Source organism: Pygocentrus nattereri, chromosome 25, assembly GCF_015220715.1.
Source record: "Pygocentrus nattereri isolate fPygNat1 chromosome 25, fPygNat1.pri, whole genome shotgun sequence".
NCBI lineage: Eukaryota > Metazoa > Chordata > Actinopteri > Characiformes > Serrasalmidae > Pygocentrus > Pygocentrus nattereri.
In genome coordinates this window covers 14,284,943-14,301,211 of record NC_051235.1, presented here as the reverse complement: position 1 = coordinate 14,301,211, position 16,269 = coordinate 14,284,943, and the positions used below count along the sequence as shown (strand labels likewise).

At 38.9% G+C, this 16,269-nt stretch overlaps 1 protein-coding gene across 3 annotated transcripts; it reads right to left on the bottom strand.

Annotated features, from left to right (window-relative positions):
* Positions 1–2,141: 2,141 nt before the first annotated feature.
* On the bottom strand, positions 2,142–13,329 carry si:dkey-75a21.2 (uncharacterized protein LOC794385 homolog). Of its 3 annotated transcripts, none has more exons than XM_017693205.2 (7): positions 13,246–13,329; positions 11,225–11,339; positions 10,196–10,396; positions 7,640–7,779; positions 7,253–7,519; positions 5,499–5,749; positions 2,142–5,329 (listed from the first exon to the last, which is right to left on the bottom strand). In XM_017693205.2, exons 2-7 carry the CDS (start codon positions 11,336–11,338, stop codon positions 4,983–4,985), a joined length of 1,320 nt encoding a protein of 439 aa, XP_017548694.1. In that variant the 5' UTR covers position 11,339; positions 13,246–13,329; the 3' UTR covers positions 2,142–4,982. The 3 variants fall into 3 exon arrangements, with proteins under 3 accessions (XP_017548694.1, XP_017548696.1, XP_017548698.1); XM_017693207.2 differs by lacking the exon at positions 13,246–13,329 and adding an exon at positions 13,022–13,104; XM_017693209.2 differs by lacking the exon at positions 13,246–13,329 and adding an exon at positions 12,390–12,957.
* Between the last annotated feature and the right edge of the window lie 2,940 nt (positions 13,330–16,269).

Below are 16,269 nucleotides of genomic sequence, written 5' to 3'. Positions count from 1 at the left end.
TTATTTAAACACACGGATTATGGATCAGTTCAGTGTCAGATAGTTCAATCAGAAATTGTGTGATTCTGCTCTGTAGGCATGTTTCTTAAGCTAAGTGACAGAATTTCATGGATATAGCAACAAATATTTCCAAGTTCAATTAAAATCAGTATTAAATTTAACTGACAGCTTAAACAGCCCTTTGTCGCTTTCTTCTTGATCACTAACCTCCATCAGATCTGCTGCTTCAGTCCTGTCAGCCTCTTTCAGCTTCATCTCCCTCTCTTCCTGTGTTTAGTAATATATCAGTTTTATTAAAGTCAGATTTCCATAAATATTTTTTTTAAAATAGTAAACTCTTTTCATCTGACTGGATTTCGATGGAACCGCTGCCTCTTGATTTCCATTAACGGGTTGACGATTTGAGGGATGTAAAATTGCATTATAATCAATACTATATGTGCTTTTTATTGAAATGAATTACTGTAAACAATAATGTGACAATATTAATGGCAATGTCTCCAAATACTAAAGAGACATATAAAAACGAACATACAGAGGTGAATACATTTTTTCCTAGACCTGTTTCTTTTGCTCTTTCACACACTCACACTCTCACTGTGTAGTGAAGTCAGAGAACTTGTAGAGAGGAGAATAACCACTCTGTCGGTTTTCTCAAACGCTAGAGGGTCCAGTGAGTTGATATGGAGCATTTGAGCAAAATCATAGTTTATAAATGCTTAAACATTTTTAATGTAAAAGAATGCAATAATTTCCTGAACACAGAGCAGCATAAAGCATTTTAACACCGCTGTTATATTTTAAGAGCTTTTAAACTCGAACCGTAGGAGTTTACAACTGCCCCGCATGTATATCCATGACGTCATTGAGTGCGAACAGCCAATGAGCTGCTCCGCTCGCCAATCAATCATCACTCTCTAGCAGTAATGCCCGCCTCCTGCTGCCCAAAACCCGTTCGCTACAGAAAAAAGGAAATATATAGGTAAGATTTCTTTGTTGTTTTTTTTCACTGAATTACATCCTTCTATTTTCTAAAATTAAAGAAACGAGGGTGAGTGATTAGAAACTGTTTTAACTGTGCGTTTTTAGCCGTTGAGCACCATTCACTCCCATTCACTGAGGACTCACTCGCGGCCGCCCTCTGCTGATTAACAGTCCTGCTTTTGATGTGACGGGGGAACAAGACGTGGCCAGGCTCCTAATAAGGTTTAGTGGAAAAATCTAAGATATATATGTATGTATATATATATATGTTTTATGTAAGTTTTATATAAAATATTTACGTAATGTTTATGATGGCCATAAATCTTTTTATTCTTTTCAGTGAAGATACACTGAAAAAAGTGAATTTGTCTAACCCTAACCCTAAATGTGCACATCATTTCATCAGAGATATCTGACTACAAAATAAAACTTAATGTATATAATATAATGTATAACACTCATTATCATCTCCAAACCACGGAGCATACAGTGTTATTTTGACACAATATGTGAACTTAAATGAGCTCATTTAGTTTTGTCAGTCATTATTTTGAGGTTTGAAAAGGGAAATGAGTCGGGGTTCAACGATTTCTGGGCAAGTTCTGCTGCTGAAGTCGATACTGATGTTTGCTTGAACCCTCATCCCCCTCCGAAGGCTCATGTATCACGCTTCACTTGAGCACATTAAGTAATGGAACAGTCCTTAAGATGGCAATGGGGATTCCCCTGAGGGGAAATGATGAGGCCAATGGGACGAGTATTTGGTGAAACCCATATTGAAACAGAGGGCATGTTTTCTTTTCAAGCAGGCTATTCTTGCTCTTTTGGTCACACAGTATACATGTACAAAATCTGCACTATGAACCAATAAATGGTGCCACTCTGTTTTGCCAACATTCTGCTCTTGTGAAATGGACAAGGCAGCAGATCTTGGGTAGTGCTTACATGAGCAGGGTCCTCACAATCCCATGTGCTGATGAATGGACATCAGAGCAATAGGGCCATGCCCAGACAGTTCTCAGGAAAAAAAAAAAAAGCCATGTTTTTTTTTTTAATTCAGATTTTACTGGATGTTTAACACTCAATTTTAGGGTCATACAAAACTTTTCATAATTTACACTGTGTTCTATTGGAACATAAGCAATGCTGGGCTGCTGTGCTAAACGTCTGCATTTATTTTACTACATTTCTAAATCTATACAAATAAATATTACATTTCTATAATGCAAATTCAGTCCTACTTTTTGTATTTTTTAAAATGTTTTTATGTATCACCAACAGCAGATATGTATATGATAACTGTGGCCCAAGATTTCCTCATCGGTGTATTACTACAAGTTACAGACGACTAGCACACTTGCTTTTTGAAAACTTCTCCATTTGTCATAGAAAATGAACACTTTTCTAAATTGTCAGTCTGGGGTTCATTTCAAAGTTCATTTAAAAAAGCTAAAGGAAAAGACAACAAATAAAAGCAGTTAGAATTTCTATTTTAACAAGAATTCCCACTTAGCATTGTCTTCTGGGGCGATCAGATGATAGCAAGAATGAATGGGGACCTAAAGAGCTTTTGTGCAAAAGAGTAATTTGTAAAATGTTCCTTTTTATGCCTTCCTTTTAATAAACAGAATAAATAAGAATAGATCATTGCTGGTGTCCTACTACCCAAAATCTGCCGTAAGATATGAAGTTCTCCTTTTTTTTAACAAACTCATCATTCCCTAAAATTAAAGGACGCTCCTACATGACAAATCTGAAAAACATTTAACATTTCTAGACGGAAATTTTTATCTAATATTCCAATTTGCTAAATTCTGTCCCGTTCATTGAGAACATGTTTGGAAGTGGGCAGGTTCCTCATTAATCGGCTCTGGCAGAGAGTTCAGTTTTGCTGGCCAATGTTAGTGCAATCAAACATGCCAGGCTGACTAGCCAACACCTAAGTAAGCCTTAAAAACCCTCATGCCAGCTAGCACAAATTTGCAGTATGCAAATATTTTGATTGGGTGAGCATCCACGAAGCATTTAGGTGTCAAAGAAATGGTTAGTAGAATGTTAATGCCCTCTTTTGACAAACACAGATCAAAGTTGTCAGTTTACCTAAAATCACCTTCAAGTCCATTTGAAAATTTTTAAAAAATGTCCTTCCATAACATGGCATGAAGTCTCGTCTGCTCTGGATTGGTTGGTAACATGAAGGCCATCTTCTTTCTAAATTACAATATATTAACTTTAAAATTATTGAAATTCAGGCTTTCAGGAGGATTGGGACAAAAAAATAAATAAATCATAGGGCTAGTTTGCAATGTTTAAAATATTATGCAAATTTCCCCAAACGCAGAAGTGCATTTTTCATCCTTGAGGCATTTTTTGGAGAAATATGACTTAAGGCCTTTGCACAATTTACAGCTGAAAAACCTGCACAAATTCTAAACAAAACTTGTACAATGCTATTCTGACACTGCTTATTTTTGTTACATCAAACCAAACTGCAAACCAAACTGTTTGCCTTTTTGTAGGCCAATTAAAACACCAGTTTAAAAAAAACAAAACAAAACAACAAACAACACCTGCTGTGCCAACACATGATCTACAGATAAAAATGTCAACTGATGGGCTCATAGTGTTTGTCTCTCAGCATAAAGAACTGTACAATAAAGGTTAACTAATGGTGAACATTAGACAGAGACCTTACGAACACCTTGGCAACCTGAATGGCATTGCCATTGGATTTATAAAAACCTATTGCTGCCAATTTCTAGTGTAGACCATATTTCTGTCTACCAGATGGGACTCCTCCCTATTTCTACATTTGCAACTGAAGACAACTGCTAACTTGCCTTCACTGGAACTACCATCAGTCTCTACAATATCTAAGGATACCACTTTTTTTTGTTTATTTTTTTATTTGCCCTAGTCACATGGGGCAAAATGTGAGCTCGTAATGAAAAGTTCTGGGGACAACCATGATAAATTTTAAGCGAAATGTGGTTGGGAACGTGTACTTAATTAGGCTGGAGCAGACCGAGTGGGGCATTTTTAAATCAATCCAACCCCTTGAGGACCTCAAAGCCTGTTGATAATGCATTCAACATCGTCTGATGGACAGCAAAGCCTGGTTTTGGCTCATGGATGTAATGCAAGTTATCCTAAATTTAAGGCTCTTGTGAGAAAAACAGTTCTATTAGCTATGGATTTAGCTTGCTTGTTTGGTTTACATGATTACTGTATACAAGATGTTTAAAGAGGACAGACTAGAGGAATTTGTGGTGGGTTGTACTCTTATTAGCAGTGGATTTTGTCACAGTCCAGGACCAAAGTTTAACAGGTTATCCCCGGCGGACGTGTACTCTTGTTATGAGATCATGTTAGCAATGTGAGACTACTGGGATGTCTGCACATCACATATTAATTACATGAAAAAACTAATATCCAATTTTGTATGCAATGGCCTTTACAGTTCAAGCGATGTAGAGATAATATGTGGCACTACAATGTCATTACCAGGCCAATCGTTTTCAGGTCACTTCATTTCATATGGGGTGGATACTGCACCTTTACAGCTTTGCAGTGTATACAGTCTCTGCCTTTCAGTGGAAAATCAGATAAATAAGGAAATGTCCTAAAACAAAAGGGTTTATGTACTATCAGCTTAGGCCACTAAAAAAAAAAACCCAGCATGATGGCCTTGGCAAGCCAAATAACTACAGATAATAGGTCATTCTGAACAGGTCTGTAAAAAGAACTATAGACAATAACACCTGGTCACTTAATATGGGATCATAAAAACAACTATATACAATTAACAATTTACAATTATACAAAGTGGCACTGAAGCCTAGGCATGATCAAAGGATGAGGAGCAGCTGGTGGGCATTAAGAGCATCCGCACCTCTCCATGGGCAGAGGAGTTGGGGCTACAACAGGCATACAGAAAACTAGCATTGGTTTTATATTGTGCCACATACTATGCAAAGCAGTATGCAAAGCCCTGAGCATCACTGTCTGTCTTCTGGCTGACCGTTTTCATGATCAGGCCCCGATGTCTTGCCTGCTCTTCCTGCAGCAAGCCGATGCCTCCCAAGTTTGGCCTTCTGTCGGGCCACTGATGAGGTCTGTGTACGCCTCCGTAAGGGTTTAGCCCTTTTCGTCATTAATGTCATACAGCTGTAGCAGCCAAATGCATGCATGGCTGATGCTAGCTTCGCTGGGCTGTGTTGGACCTTTTCGATTCCCTTTATCAAGTCATGTGCAGCAGGCCATAAACTGGAGTCTTTCTCTACAAGCTCACACAAACCAGCTAAGCTGGATTTTAACTTGTCCACAGGGTTTGCAGCCTCTGCACCTGAAAATAAAAACACCTTATCAGAGACATTCCTTGTTTTAAAAAAATTGTTTAAACATATTTCATTTATATTCACATAAAGCATACTTTGATGTAAGGAAACATGATTTTTCATTCAATATGACATTTGCTCCTTATCTTATTAGTATTATTATCTTAGAATGCTGACCTTCTGCTGCCTTGGTCACCTCCTGCTCCATCACACACGTCTGTGTAGAATCATCTTCCTCAGGTTGGGAGGTGTCTATTGGGTCTGGATTGGGAGGAATGGTGGAGGGTGGACTCACAGACACAGTGGTCAATTTGGTGCACTGGTCACTGCACTGGTTGTTGTACATGTCAATCTGCCTCTCCAAAGCCTCTGCCATTCCCGCCCCCTCACAAGTTGCAAAATCCTGTTTAGAAACTTGGTGGTACAATCTGAAAAAAAAAGCAGTAATATTAATTTGGTATGCTCCATTTATCCAGTGGGGGATATTTAACCCATCAAGGAAAGAGGTAGAGATATCAACATGTTCACAACAAACGTGTCAAATCGGGTTCCTTCTGGGCCGCAGCTCTGCAGAGATTAGCCTGAATCGGGTGTGTTCAATAAGGCAAACTGCTTAACTCTGCAGATTTGTGGTGCAGATGGAACCCAGTCTGGCATCTCTGCTTTACATTAACCACCTGCTAATGAAATCAGTAGTACATAGTATATCATAAGTAGAGATGCATCAGTACTGATACTGCTATTAGGTATCAGTGCAATACCACACTCATTTACTTGTATTTGCGCTTGTAGAATATGGACCTATACCAACATCTGATACCAGCTGATGCCATGTGAGGTAAGCCCAGTGTACACAGCTGCACTAATGAACAAAGGACTCAAGCTGGCCGTGAATGAAAGAAAAACAAAAAACGACCACTTCCTCAATAGGGTGGCAACATGCAGGCCAGCAAAATGCAGGCAAAAAAGCTGACATTTGCTATCAAAGTATGTATTTGCAACTTTACTTTATTTGACTGAATAGAGCTGCAAGGTATAAAATGTTAAAACTGATTTCTTATAAAACTGTGCAACACTTGCTTTTAGGTTCAGTATATAGTGTTAGCAAAGCCACTAAATTTATTTGCCTGTTTTCTCTGTACTCGGTGCACAGTATGTTGTTTTCAATCAAACAGCTTTATTGATAATTGTCTGTAGACAGAGCTGTCCGTGCGGCATCATTCCAGTATCGGTGCTGATGAATCTCTAACCCAAATAAATCTGTGTACTGAAAATAAAGTAAAATCAGACTGGTTTGAATCAAATCAGCGCTCAGTTCTAGATAAACTTAGAGTCAGGATTGTTCTCAGCAGTGGTAACAGGAACCACACATCTAAACCCTTTAACAATGGTTTTATGATACCCTATTTACATTTAAGTTTTGATCTAAAACAAAATAGTACTCAAAGAAATTTATTTGATTTTTTCAAATTTACCACCATTTTACTGTCATCAACATTACATACAAAAACTCAGTACCAAAACGACCAGTGAACCTACACATTTTCTAAGTTGAATGCTATATTAACTTACTCACATTAGGACCCCTAACTTCTATTACCAGCAATGTAAAGCTATCCAAGTTGGTAAGTTTCTCTACAATGCAGTATTTTACATCAAACCACTCTGAACGACTCTGTTTACATCTCAACAATTAATTTAAGAATATTGAAATATCAGAATCTTCCTTCAAAAGACAACAAGACACATTCAGGACTGAAATGAAAAAACGCCAAACCTCAGGTTTGCACTCTCAAGTTGGGCAGCTTTTTTGTGATATATATCAATGCACAATTAAATATTTGCTCTAGGCAACAAATTATTTAGATAAATATTACTAACATTTACAATTAATAGAAAGCAACAACGGTTTCTAACGGTTCAATATTCACCTGTAGCAGAACTGAAGATCAGGACAGATGGATCGATCAGCCGATGCATTTGCATACTTATCTCCATGTTCAAGCTGGAGGTCATATTTTAAAACATCCAGAGCTGTTGATGGTGAATGACCTGCTTCAAAAAGCTTCTTCAGCTTTTGTTTGGCTTCTTCTCCAACATCCTTGTATCGTAAGGCATCCCCTACATGTATGTTATGATTGTGCTCATTGGTAATGTGCACTATTGTTGGCAAGGTTGGCATGTGAGGATCGGTGCTTCTGTGTAGAGAAAGGAAAAAAAAATAATAATGAGCTTTTTTACACCGAACAAGATAGGCTCAGAAAAGAGTATGCCTTCACCCAGTAGCATTATTTTAGGTTTATTAAGGGACTACACACCGACACTGCCTGCCACTGCTTGCCTGAGGGCGCTGGAGAGTTACGGCCATCTTTGCAGGGCAGTTTGTGTTTTTTGTCCGTCGTCCAGAACCTTCAGCACTTTTCCTTGGTTTTGTGTTGTGATGGCATCTATAATCCACCTAAGTATATTTTATATTTTTATTATTAAGATAATTTCTACAAATCTCTAATGAAAATGCTGTTCTCAGATAAGACATATAAAAACAATCTACAATATCATGAGCAAATATCTTATAGCTTGTCCTAACAGCAAGTGAGCACTGCAATGCAGCACTGAGTCTTCAGGACGTTTACACTGGAAACATCTAGTCTGTACATCAAGTCAAAATGTAAACTAGGGACTCATCAGTTAACAGCTTGAGACTTCAAGCCCCAAAGTTTGGACAACTACAAAAAAAAAAAAAAAAAGTTTACCCATATCTTTAGAATAGGATATTTTAGTTACATACACTGCTCAAAAAAATAAAGGGAACACTTAAACAACACAATATAACTCCAAGTAAATCAAACTTCTGTGAAATCAAACTGTCCACTTAGGAAGCAACACTGATTAACAATCAATTTCACAGCTGTTGTGCAAATGGAACAGATGGAACAGGTGGAAATTATTGGTAATTAGCAAGACACACTCAATAAAGTTGTGGTTCTGCAGGTGGGGACCACAGACCACTTCTCAGTACCTTTCTGCTTTCTGGCTGATGTTTTGGTCACTTTTGAATGTTGGTGGTGCTTTCACACTCATGGTAGCATGAGACGGACTCTACAACCCACACAAGCGCCTCAGGTAGTGCAGCTCATCCAGGATGGCACATGTGAGCTGTGGCAAGAAGGTTTGCTGTGTCTGTCGGCGTAGTGTCGTAGGCTGGAGGCGCTACCAGGAGACAGGCCAGTACACCAGGAGACGTGGAGGAAGCCGTAGGAGGGCAATAACCCAGCAGAAGGACCGGTACCTCCGCCTTTGTGCAAGGAGGAACAGGAGGAGCCCTGCAAAATGACCTCCAGCAGGCCACAAATGTGCATGTGTCTGCACAAACGGTTAGAATCCGACTCCATGAGGATGGTATGAGGCCCGACGTCCACAGATGGGGGTTGTGCTCACAGCCCAACACCGTGCAGGACGCTTGGCATCTGCCAGAAAACACCAGGACTGGCAAATTCACCACTGGCGCCCTGTGCTCTTCACAGACAAAAGCAGGCTCAACCTGAGCACATGTGACAGACGTGACAGAGTCTGGAGGCGCTGTGGAGAGCGATCTGCTGCCTGCAACATCTTTCAGCATGACCGGTTTGGCAGTGGGTCAGTAATGGTGTGGGGTGGCATTTCTTTGGAGGGCCGCACAGCCCTCCATATGCTCGCCAGAGGTAGCCCGACTGCCATTAGGTACCGAGATGAGATCCTCAGACCCTTGTGAGACCATATGCTGGTGCGGTTGGCCCTTGGTTCCTCCTAATGCAGGACAATGCTAGACCTCATGTGGCTGGAGTGTGTCAGCAGTTCCTGCAAGATGAAGGCACTGAAGCTATGGACTGGCCCGCCCGTTCCCCAGACCTGAATCCGATTAAGCACATCTGGGACATCATGTCTCACTCCATCCACCAACGCCACGTTGCACCACAGACTGTCCAGGAGTTGGTAGATGCTTTAGTCCAGGTCTGGGAGGACATCCCTCAGGAAACCATCCGCCACCTCATCAGGAGCATGCCCAGGAGTTGTAGGGAGGTCATACAGGCACGTGGAGGCCACACACAATACTGAGCCTCATTTTGACTTGTTTTAAGGACATTACATCAAAGTTGGATCAGCCTGTAGTGTGTTTTTCCACTTTAATTTTGTGTGTGACTCCAAATCCAGGCCTCCATTGGTTAATAAATTTCATTTCCATTGATGATTTTTGTGTGATTTTGTTGTCAGCACATTCAACTTTGTACAGAACAAAGTATTCAATGAGAATATTTCATTCATTCAGATCTAGGATGTGTTTTGAGTGTTCCCTTTATTTTTTTTGAGCAGTGTCTATTACAGTTATGTAATTCAGTATTGTAGAGAATGGATGTCAAGGTACTCGAGTTTAATGTGCCAGTATTTGAACACTAATCACTATTCAGCTTTTCACTGCATGTCATCATGGGAAGACAAAAATTCAGTGAAACACAAAAGTGAAGGTTTTGCTCATATGTGTAAGCATGTTACACGCCTACGAAAACAGTGATAGCGCTGCTTATCTCTAACCAAGCTATAGGTCATGACACCTAGGTCCAAAAACTTAGTTAAAATATATCTCTCTGCCAAACTAATTTACCTTAGTAAACTATAGTTAATGACAACTAACTTGGCTAGACAATGCAGCTAACATATTCTTATTCCTAAGATGCTGCTGAGGTAGAACAGAAACTGGGTATCAGCCAAAAACAGTATGTTGCATTGCTCTCTGATGTTTATGCTCTTTGTCGCTCGCTTGCTGTTAGAACAAGGTCTACATATAATTACACTTCCACTATTTATCATTACAATGCACGGTAATGAACAGTGCCTACCTTAAAAAGAACTCTTTGCCCCTTAGGTGGTCTGGTTCTGTCAATCCTCCAAGTGATTGGCAAGTCTTTAACAAATTGCTGTATTTCTTCAACAGTAGACAGAGACATTCTAATTGTGGTGGCAAAATCTAAGTGATCCTGTGTCTGCCGTATGGCTTTGTAATCACAGATGTGATATTCATGATGACTCGGAAGCCAGTCCTAATGGAAATAGTTGTTTGGGACACAGTTAAATCAAACAGTCCTTCAGTCTTTAGGTTATTTAGCATGATATAAAATAATCATATATACCAGGGATGCATTGATACCACTTTTCTGTAAATGATTATAAATGACATTTTATATATATTGGTTATTAGTAACCTCAATCAAGCTGCGTCGCAGTGGAGAAGTGAGTTTTGCGCGAAATGTCATATTTCTGTACAACTGTAAGTAAAGTACATTTCATAGTTTTGCTCTGAGCTCCTCATCTGTTTCTTTCAGCAACAGTCTATGTGACACATTGATAACAGGAATCTGAGGCTAATGCATGCCGTGTTTTATGTCTTGTTGGATTATTTTATTAGGCAGACTGAACTGTAGTTGAATATCCTCTAAAGCCAGACATGCACTGTACAATTATAGAAACCCTGTTCTTTGGTGACTCACACTGTACATTTAAACAGATATACAGACAAAGCCAAAACCCATTTACATACTCACACAACACGTGTGTGTCGGTTGTATTGGGTAACTTTTAAATATGAGAATATGCCAAGGTGAAATTTTTAAAGTGACCAATGACTTTCTGACTGCCACAGTTCAGCAACATTTCCATGTGCGTGCAGACCCTGCCAGCTCCAGTCGTTTGCCCACTAACACGGCCGTGTACACTTAGCTTGTCACATGGTGTTAAGTGTTATTGGATGTTGGTATCGGTGCATTTTTATGACTGTGAGTACAAGTGAATGAGCATATTATCGGGCCAATACCCAAAACCAGTATTGGTATCAATGCATCCCTAATATGTACTCTTAAATTTGGTCTTACTTTTAATGCTGGGTACTGTGAGATGTTAATGTCTGCAGTGACACAGTGAAAACGCTCCTTATTTGACAAGCGGGGTTTGAGTTTTCTTGTACAGGCTTTTGCAGGTTCCGCCATCCTGTGGAGATTTTAAATAGGGGATTTAATCCAAACATGGCACAGACAAAAAAAAAAAAAAAAAAAAAAAAAAAAAAAAAAGTCACTAGGATCTAAAAAGTAATACATTTAGTCAATATGGACTATTACATAATCCCTAGAAGCAAACTTCAGAGAACAAGCATGTCCAATCCACTACACTTGGGATAAAGGAAAATTGCAAACATCTGATTTTTCACTGAACCATGGCTCCAACACATTCACAAAAAGAAAGGCCACTCTAAATACATTTTCACTCTGGCGCCCCAGAATCCAAACTCTACTCACATTTTTAAAACATTTAAGACTAAATGCGAGCATTTTGCTGACATTTCAGGAGCTTGAACTTTTCTTACAAGAGAATGACATCAATAAACATTTCTATAGACAATGTACATGGCAGTGAGACTCAACTCCATCACCAGTGTATATCGTGTTGAATACATACGCAGTCGATATAATATTTTTGACTCATTTTCTGTTACGAGGAAGAGGATTGTTTTATCCCGCTTATTTTAATGCAGCTCGGGCTGCAAAATCACAGCGCTGCAAGCAGCCTGTTAACTACCGTCACTAAGCAAAACGGAGGCGGTGCGTGCTTATTTCACCACATAAAACACGGCAGTCTTTCCAAATAATACACCAACAAAAAATTTGACTCACTATTCCTGTAGCTAGCTAGTTAGCTTCAATTGTTTTCACGAGTTGCCTTCGCGAGCTAGCTATGGCTAAACTACCTTCGACACCGACTCGAATGGCTCCCTAAACCTGTGCGCACTATGTCGGTCATTAAATAACGGCTTTTACACCCAAGCAGTGCATTTTATGTCTAGCAGAAGGCCATATTTACTTAGCCATAAGCTACAAGACGCACTTGGGATTTGGCGTCCTATTTCACGACTGACGCTGCGCACTATGTAGGGGGTACGGAGCGATTTGAGATTCAGCCACAGTCTTGCTAGCAAGCTAACGTGATTAAATGTAGCCTCTTGCTACTCAGGTTAGTTTAGCTCACGTTTTCTCTAGTTATTACCTCACCGTACATCTAGGTCCTAACACGTCCAGTTATGTTAGTGAATCCTTTTTGTAAGATAGGTCAACTTTGCTATTAGTTTGCAATTTTCCACAATGCAACGTTAGCATTAGCAGCTTAGCAGGCTCCCGATAATGACACTACTACTAGTTAGTTAGCGTTAGCTTGGAAAGGATACGGTGTTGGCGGGGGGTCATGACACCAGGATTAGTAACCAGCTGCTGTGTCAATCCATACCAGCTGGCTACCTCCCCGAAGCTTCTCTGACACATTGCTGTTAACGTTACCTCGACGCCAAAACTAACTTCGTACAAAAGACGAAGCTAAAGTTTTTTTTAGTTTTCCACCTCACATGGTGCAGCGGTTGGAGCCTCGGTGCAGCCTCATTGTACCCGCTGCATCATCTGAGGTGGAAGGGGAATTCGACCAGCGAGTAAAAAGTTGAGTTCAGTCTCCGGTACGAAAGTCGGACTGGTTCAGTCAACGTTAGTCTACAGTATTTCTCCACTCGAGCACTTAAGGCCCATATTGTGGCTCGGATCCCAGCTTTCTGGGTACCTGATGATACCATTAGCCGCTGGTTTGCTCTTTATACGTCGAATCGAGCGTGTTTAGAACGAAAGAAAACAAACCTGAGCAGCAGAACTGAACCGCTACTCTAGAAACTGCTGAACTGAAACGCAGCCTCGACCAGGACGGTCGCTTAACTAAACTCAGCCAACTCAGGGGTGGGTTCACGAATATTATTATGCTAGCTAGTTAGCCTAGCCGCACAACTGTCGTGTTATAATGGTGTGCCGTGGACTTGGCGTTGTTTCCACTGAAAGATCGCCTTGTTTAGATGAAGGAAAACTACCTTATTTATTGTGTTGTTTTCGTCTTCCGATCAGCGTCCAGTGTTACTCTCGTCTCAATAACAGACAATACGGGCTACTGTCACTTTGAATTGTGGGCAAAACCTTGTCTAAATAAAAGTCTCTGGCACTCTTCATATCGTAATATCAGTCATTCAGTCATTCATAATCAGAATTTGAAACTACGTCCTGGGGCATTTATACTTAATGCTTAATACAAATATAACGCCATCTACCCTTCAGACAAGTTAAGCACGCTATTCAGAATGCAGCAACAGGTCGTTTCTTGTTATAAGCCATATCGACCCTGTATGGGTAGGTTAATATTATTTATTTGGCCAGTGATGTCAAAGATAGCACGGAGTACGTTGTTTTTAAAAAAAGAAAGCAGAAATAATGCGCATATCACTGAAACACACTTTTATTTTATTTATTTATAAAGACAGATGTTGTTTAACGATTTTGTCATCTCTGTAAATCGTTCATTATTATTGCATCATTATTCCTGGAGTATTCATTCAGTTTCATTCTTGCATACAAAATAAAATGATTGGACTAAGTGGTGGCTCTCAAGTAGGATTTCTATTTTTATGTCTCCCAAAATATTCAGAAACAAACCTGATGTAGCACTAACAAAGTAGTATCACAAAAGAAAACTTTCGTGTACACAAGCTAAATATAGCTAAATGTCATACGTTATGCCCTAAGTTAAATTTGAAGTGTTTTTAATAGTAACTAAAAATGGCATATACTATATACTAATAGTATTTATTTTTATCAAGCTTGCTTTCATTAGATGTATATCGTTTATGCTCACTTACCTTTAATGTGAGTACTTGAGCTTGTTGGCGAATATAGATATAGGGAAGGGGTTTATGTTTTATAATGTTACGTACTTAATGTGAATTATAAATGTTTTCTCAAAATAGCTGTTAAAGCTGTGTTCCACCACGACTTTTATTTTGAAATAAGAACATTTGCAGAATGGCGTGTCACTTTTTGGCGGGAAAACCACTCTATAGTCTATGGACAAACAGTTGAACATCTTATTTCTAGCTTTGTGCAGTTTTAAGTTCGGCTCAGAAAATGACTAAATATACACGTATAGCGTTTATTTAGGGTGTTATTATCAAATACTCTCTGTGTTACTCAAAACGACCAGAGCCGGTTTAAGGGAAGCCTGGCGTCGGAGAACTTGTAGAACATAAACCGGCTCTGCCTCGCATTTCCGCCAAAACGCCAGAGGGCGACGCGAACGAGTCATCAGTGTATAGCGATGAATGGAGCTAAACGGCTAAAAACGAAAAGTTTAAATAGTTTGTCACCATTTGTCCAAAATATTTCTTTCTTTTTCGAAAGTAGAAGGATTTCACTGAAAAAAGCGATGGAAAACCTACCTGTATGTTTCCTTTTATTTTATTTTATTTTTATTTATTTACAGGATATCGTTTTGGGGCACATCATTCGTCCTATGGAGTTCAGGAACGCGCAAAAATATAAAAGCGATCGTAAAATGTTTTATATTGATCTGTGTTTAGGAAGGGAATGCATGGAATTAAATGAACTCAGTATTTACGAGCTTTTATTTTGCTCAAATTCTCCATATGAACTCCTTTTGGACTTGCTCGGGGGGCGCCCTCTAGCGTCTGACACATTGTATTATACATACAATTAAGCACCATACCATTACGTGTTACAACACCTTAGACTTTTTAAAATCAAAATAAAAAAGTGAAAGAAAACAAGAGGATACGAGGATATTTTCATTCAACTGATCGCATACAGCTCAAGAAGTATAAGATGACCTTGTGTCCTGGCTTTTTAAAATGTACAATTTCAGATTCATTAATTAAGAGTAACAGCACCCTCTGCTGGACACAAACTGTGATGAGCATTCCCTTGGGCTAAAGGCCACACTGCCTCATACTGACACAGAAAATAAAAATAAGTGTAGGCTTCTCGTTGTTTTAATAAACGCATTCATGAATGAATGAATAAGATGCACTTGGTGGTATTACATAGAAGGCAACTGAAACATCATCCGGCAACATTCTGCAATGGTACAGTCTTAAAAAGATGGTTCTTTAGTAAAGACAGTGGTCCTATATAGAACCATGAACACTCCTTCAGATTGATGGAGAATGTGCTGTATATGGTTCTATATAAAACCATTGTCTTTACTAAAGAACCCTTGTAGTAATTTTGTACAAACCAAATCTTATCAATATTATTTCTAATATATATATATATACTTATAAAACATTTATTTTATATATATATATATATATATATATATATATATATATATATATATATATATATATATATATATATATATACATATATATATAATAAAATTTTTCAGCCAAAGAATTTGAGATGTACAGAGACAATGACACAATGACAAAGAGAAAAAAATCACAAATATCCATAAAGTAAACCATCATTTCATCTAATGCAGCAAAGCCAGCAAAATAATACCATTTTAACTCATTTAAGTCATTCAAATGACTGATGTTAAATTGTGGGGATAAAACAAAACACATTACACACACTAAATCAATGCCCTAAACCACAACCACAACCACATCAACAAAAAACAGTAGTAAACCTACACGTGTCTTCTGAGTTTTATATGTAATGTTGATAAAATAGTAGTGAAAAAGGAGTTTTCTCTGGGGACTATTTTGCCTTGGAACAACCTTCAGGTATCTCTCCACCATTAACAGATTAAAGCAATTAAAGCGATTATAAGCATTAAAGCAGGGGTGTCAAACTGGGGTCCTTCTGGGCCACATACCTAATTCAAATCATCAGCTAATTAGCAAAGCCTTCATAAACTGAACTCTTAAAAAAGGGGAAATGCTCATCCTGCAGAGCTGCAGCCCAGAATCAACCCAATTTGACACACCTGCATTAAACTGAAGCATTAGGACCAACCGACAAAAGTCTAATACGTCTGTCACAGATTATCAAAGAGATTGGGAATTAAATTAGGTGGATTAGCAACTGGGGTAAATATACTG

What these genes read in the sequence shown, in the direction of transcription:
- si:dkey-75a21.2 (XM_017693205.2), bottom strand. Translation starts at nt 11,338, where the DNA reads ATGGCGGAACCTGCAAAAGCCTGTACAAGAAAACTCAAACCCCGCTTG. An exon ending in GGCAAAGAGTTCTTTTTAAG is followed by an intron (nt 7,780 to 10,195) that starts GTAGGCACTGTT and finishes AAATATACTTAG; the next exon opens with GTGGATTATAGATGCCATCA. An exon ending in GGTGACCAAGGCAGCAGAAG is followed by an intron (nt 5,330 to 5,498) that starts GTCAGCATTCTA and finishes TTTTATTTTCAG; the next exon opens with GTGCAGAGGCTGCAAACCCT.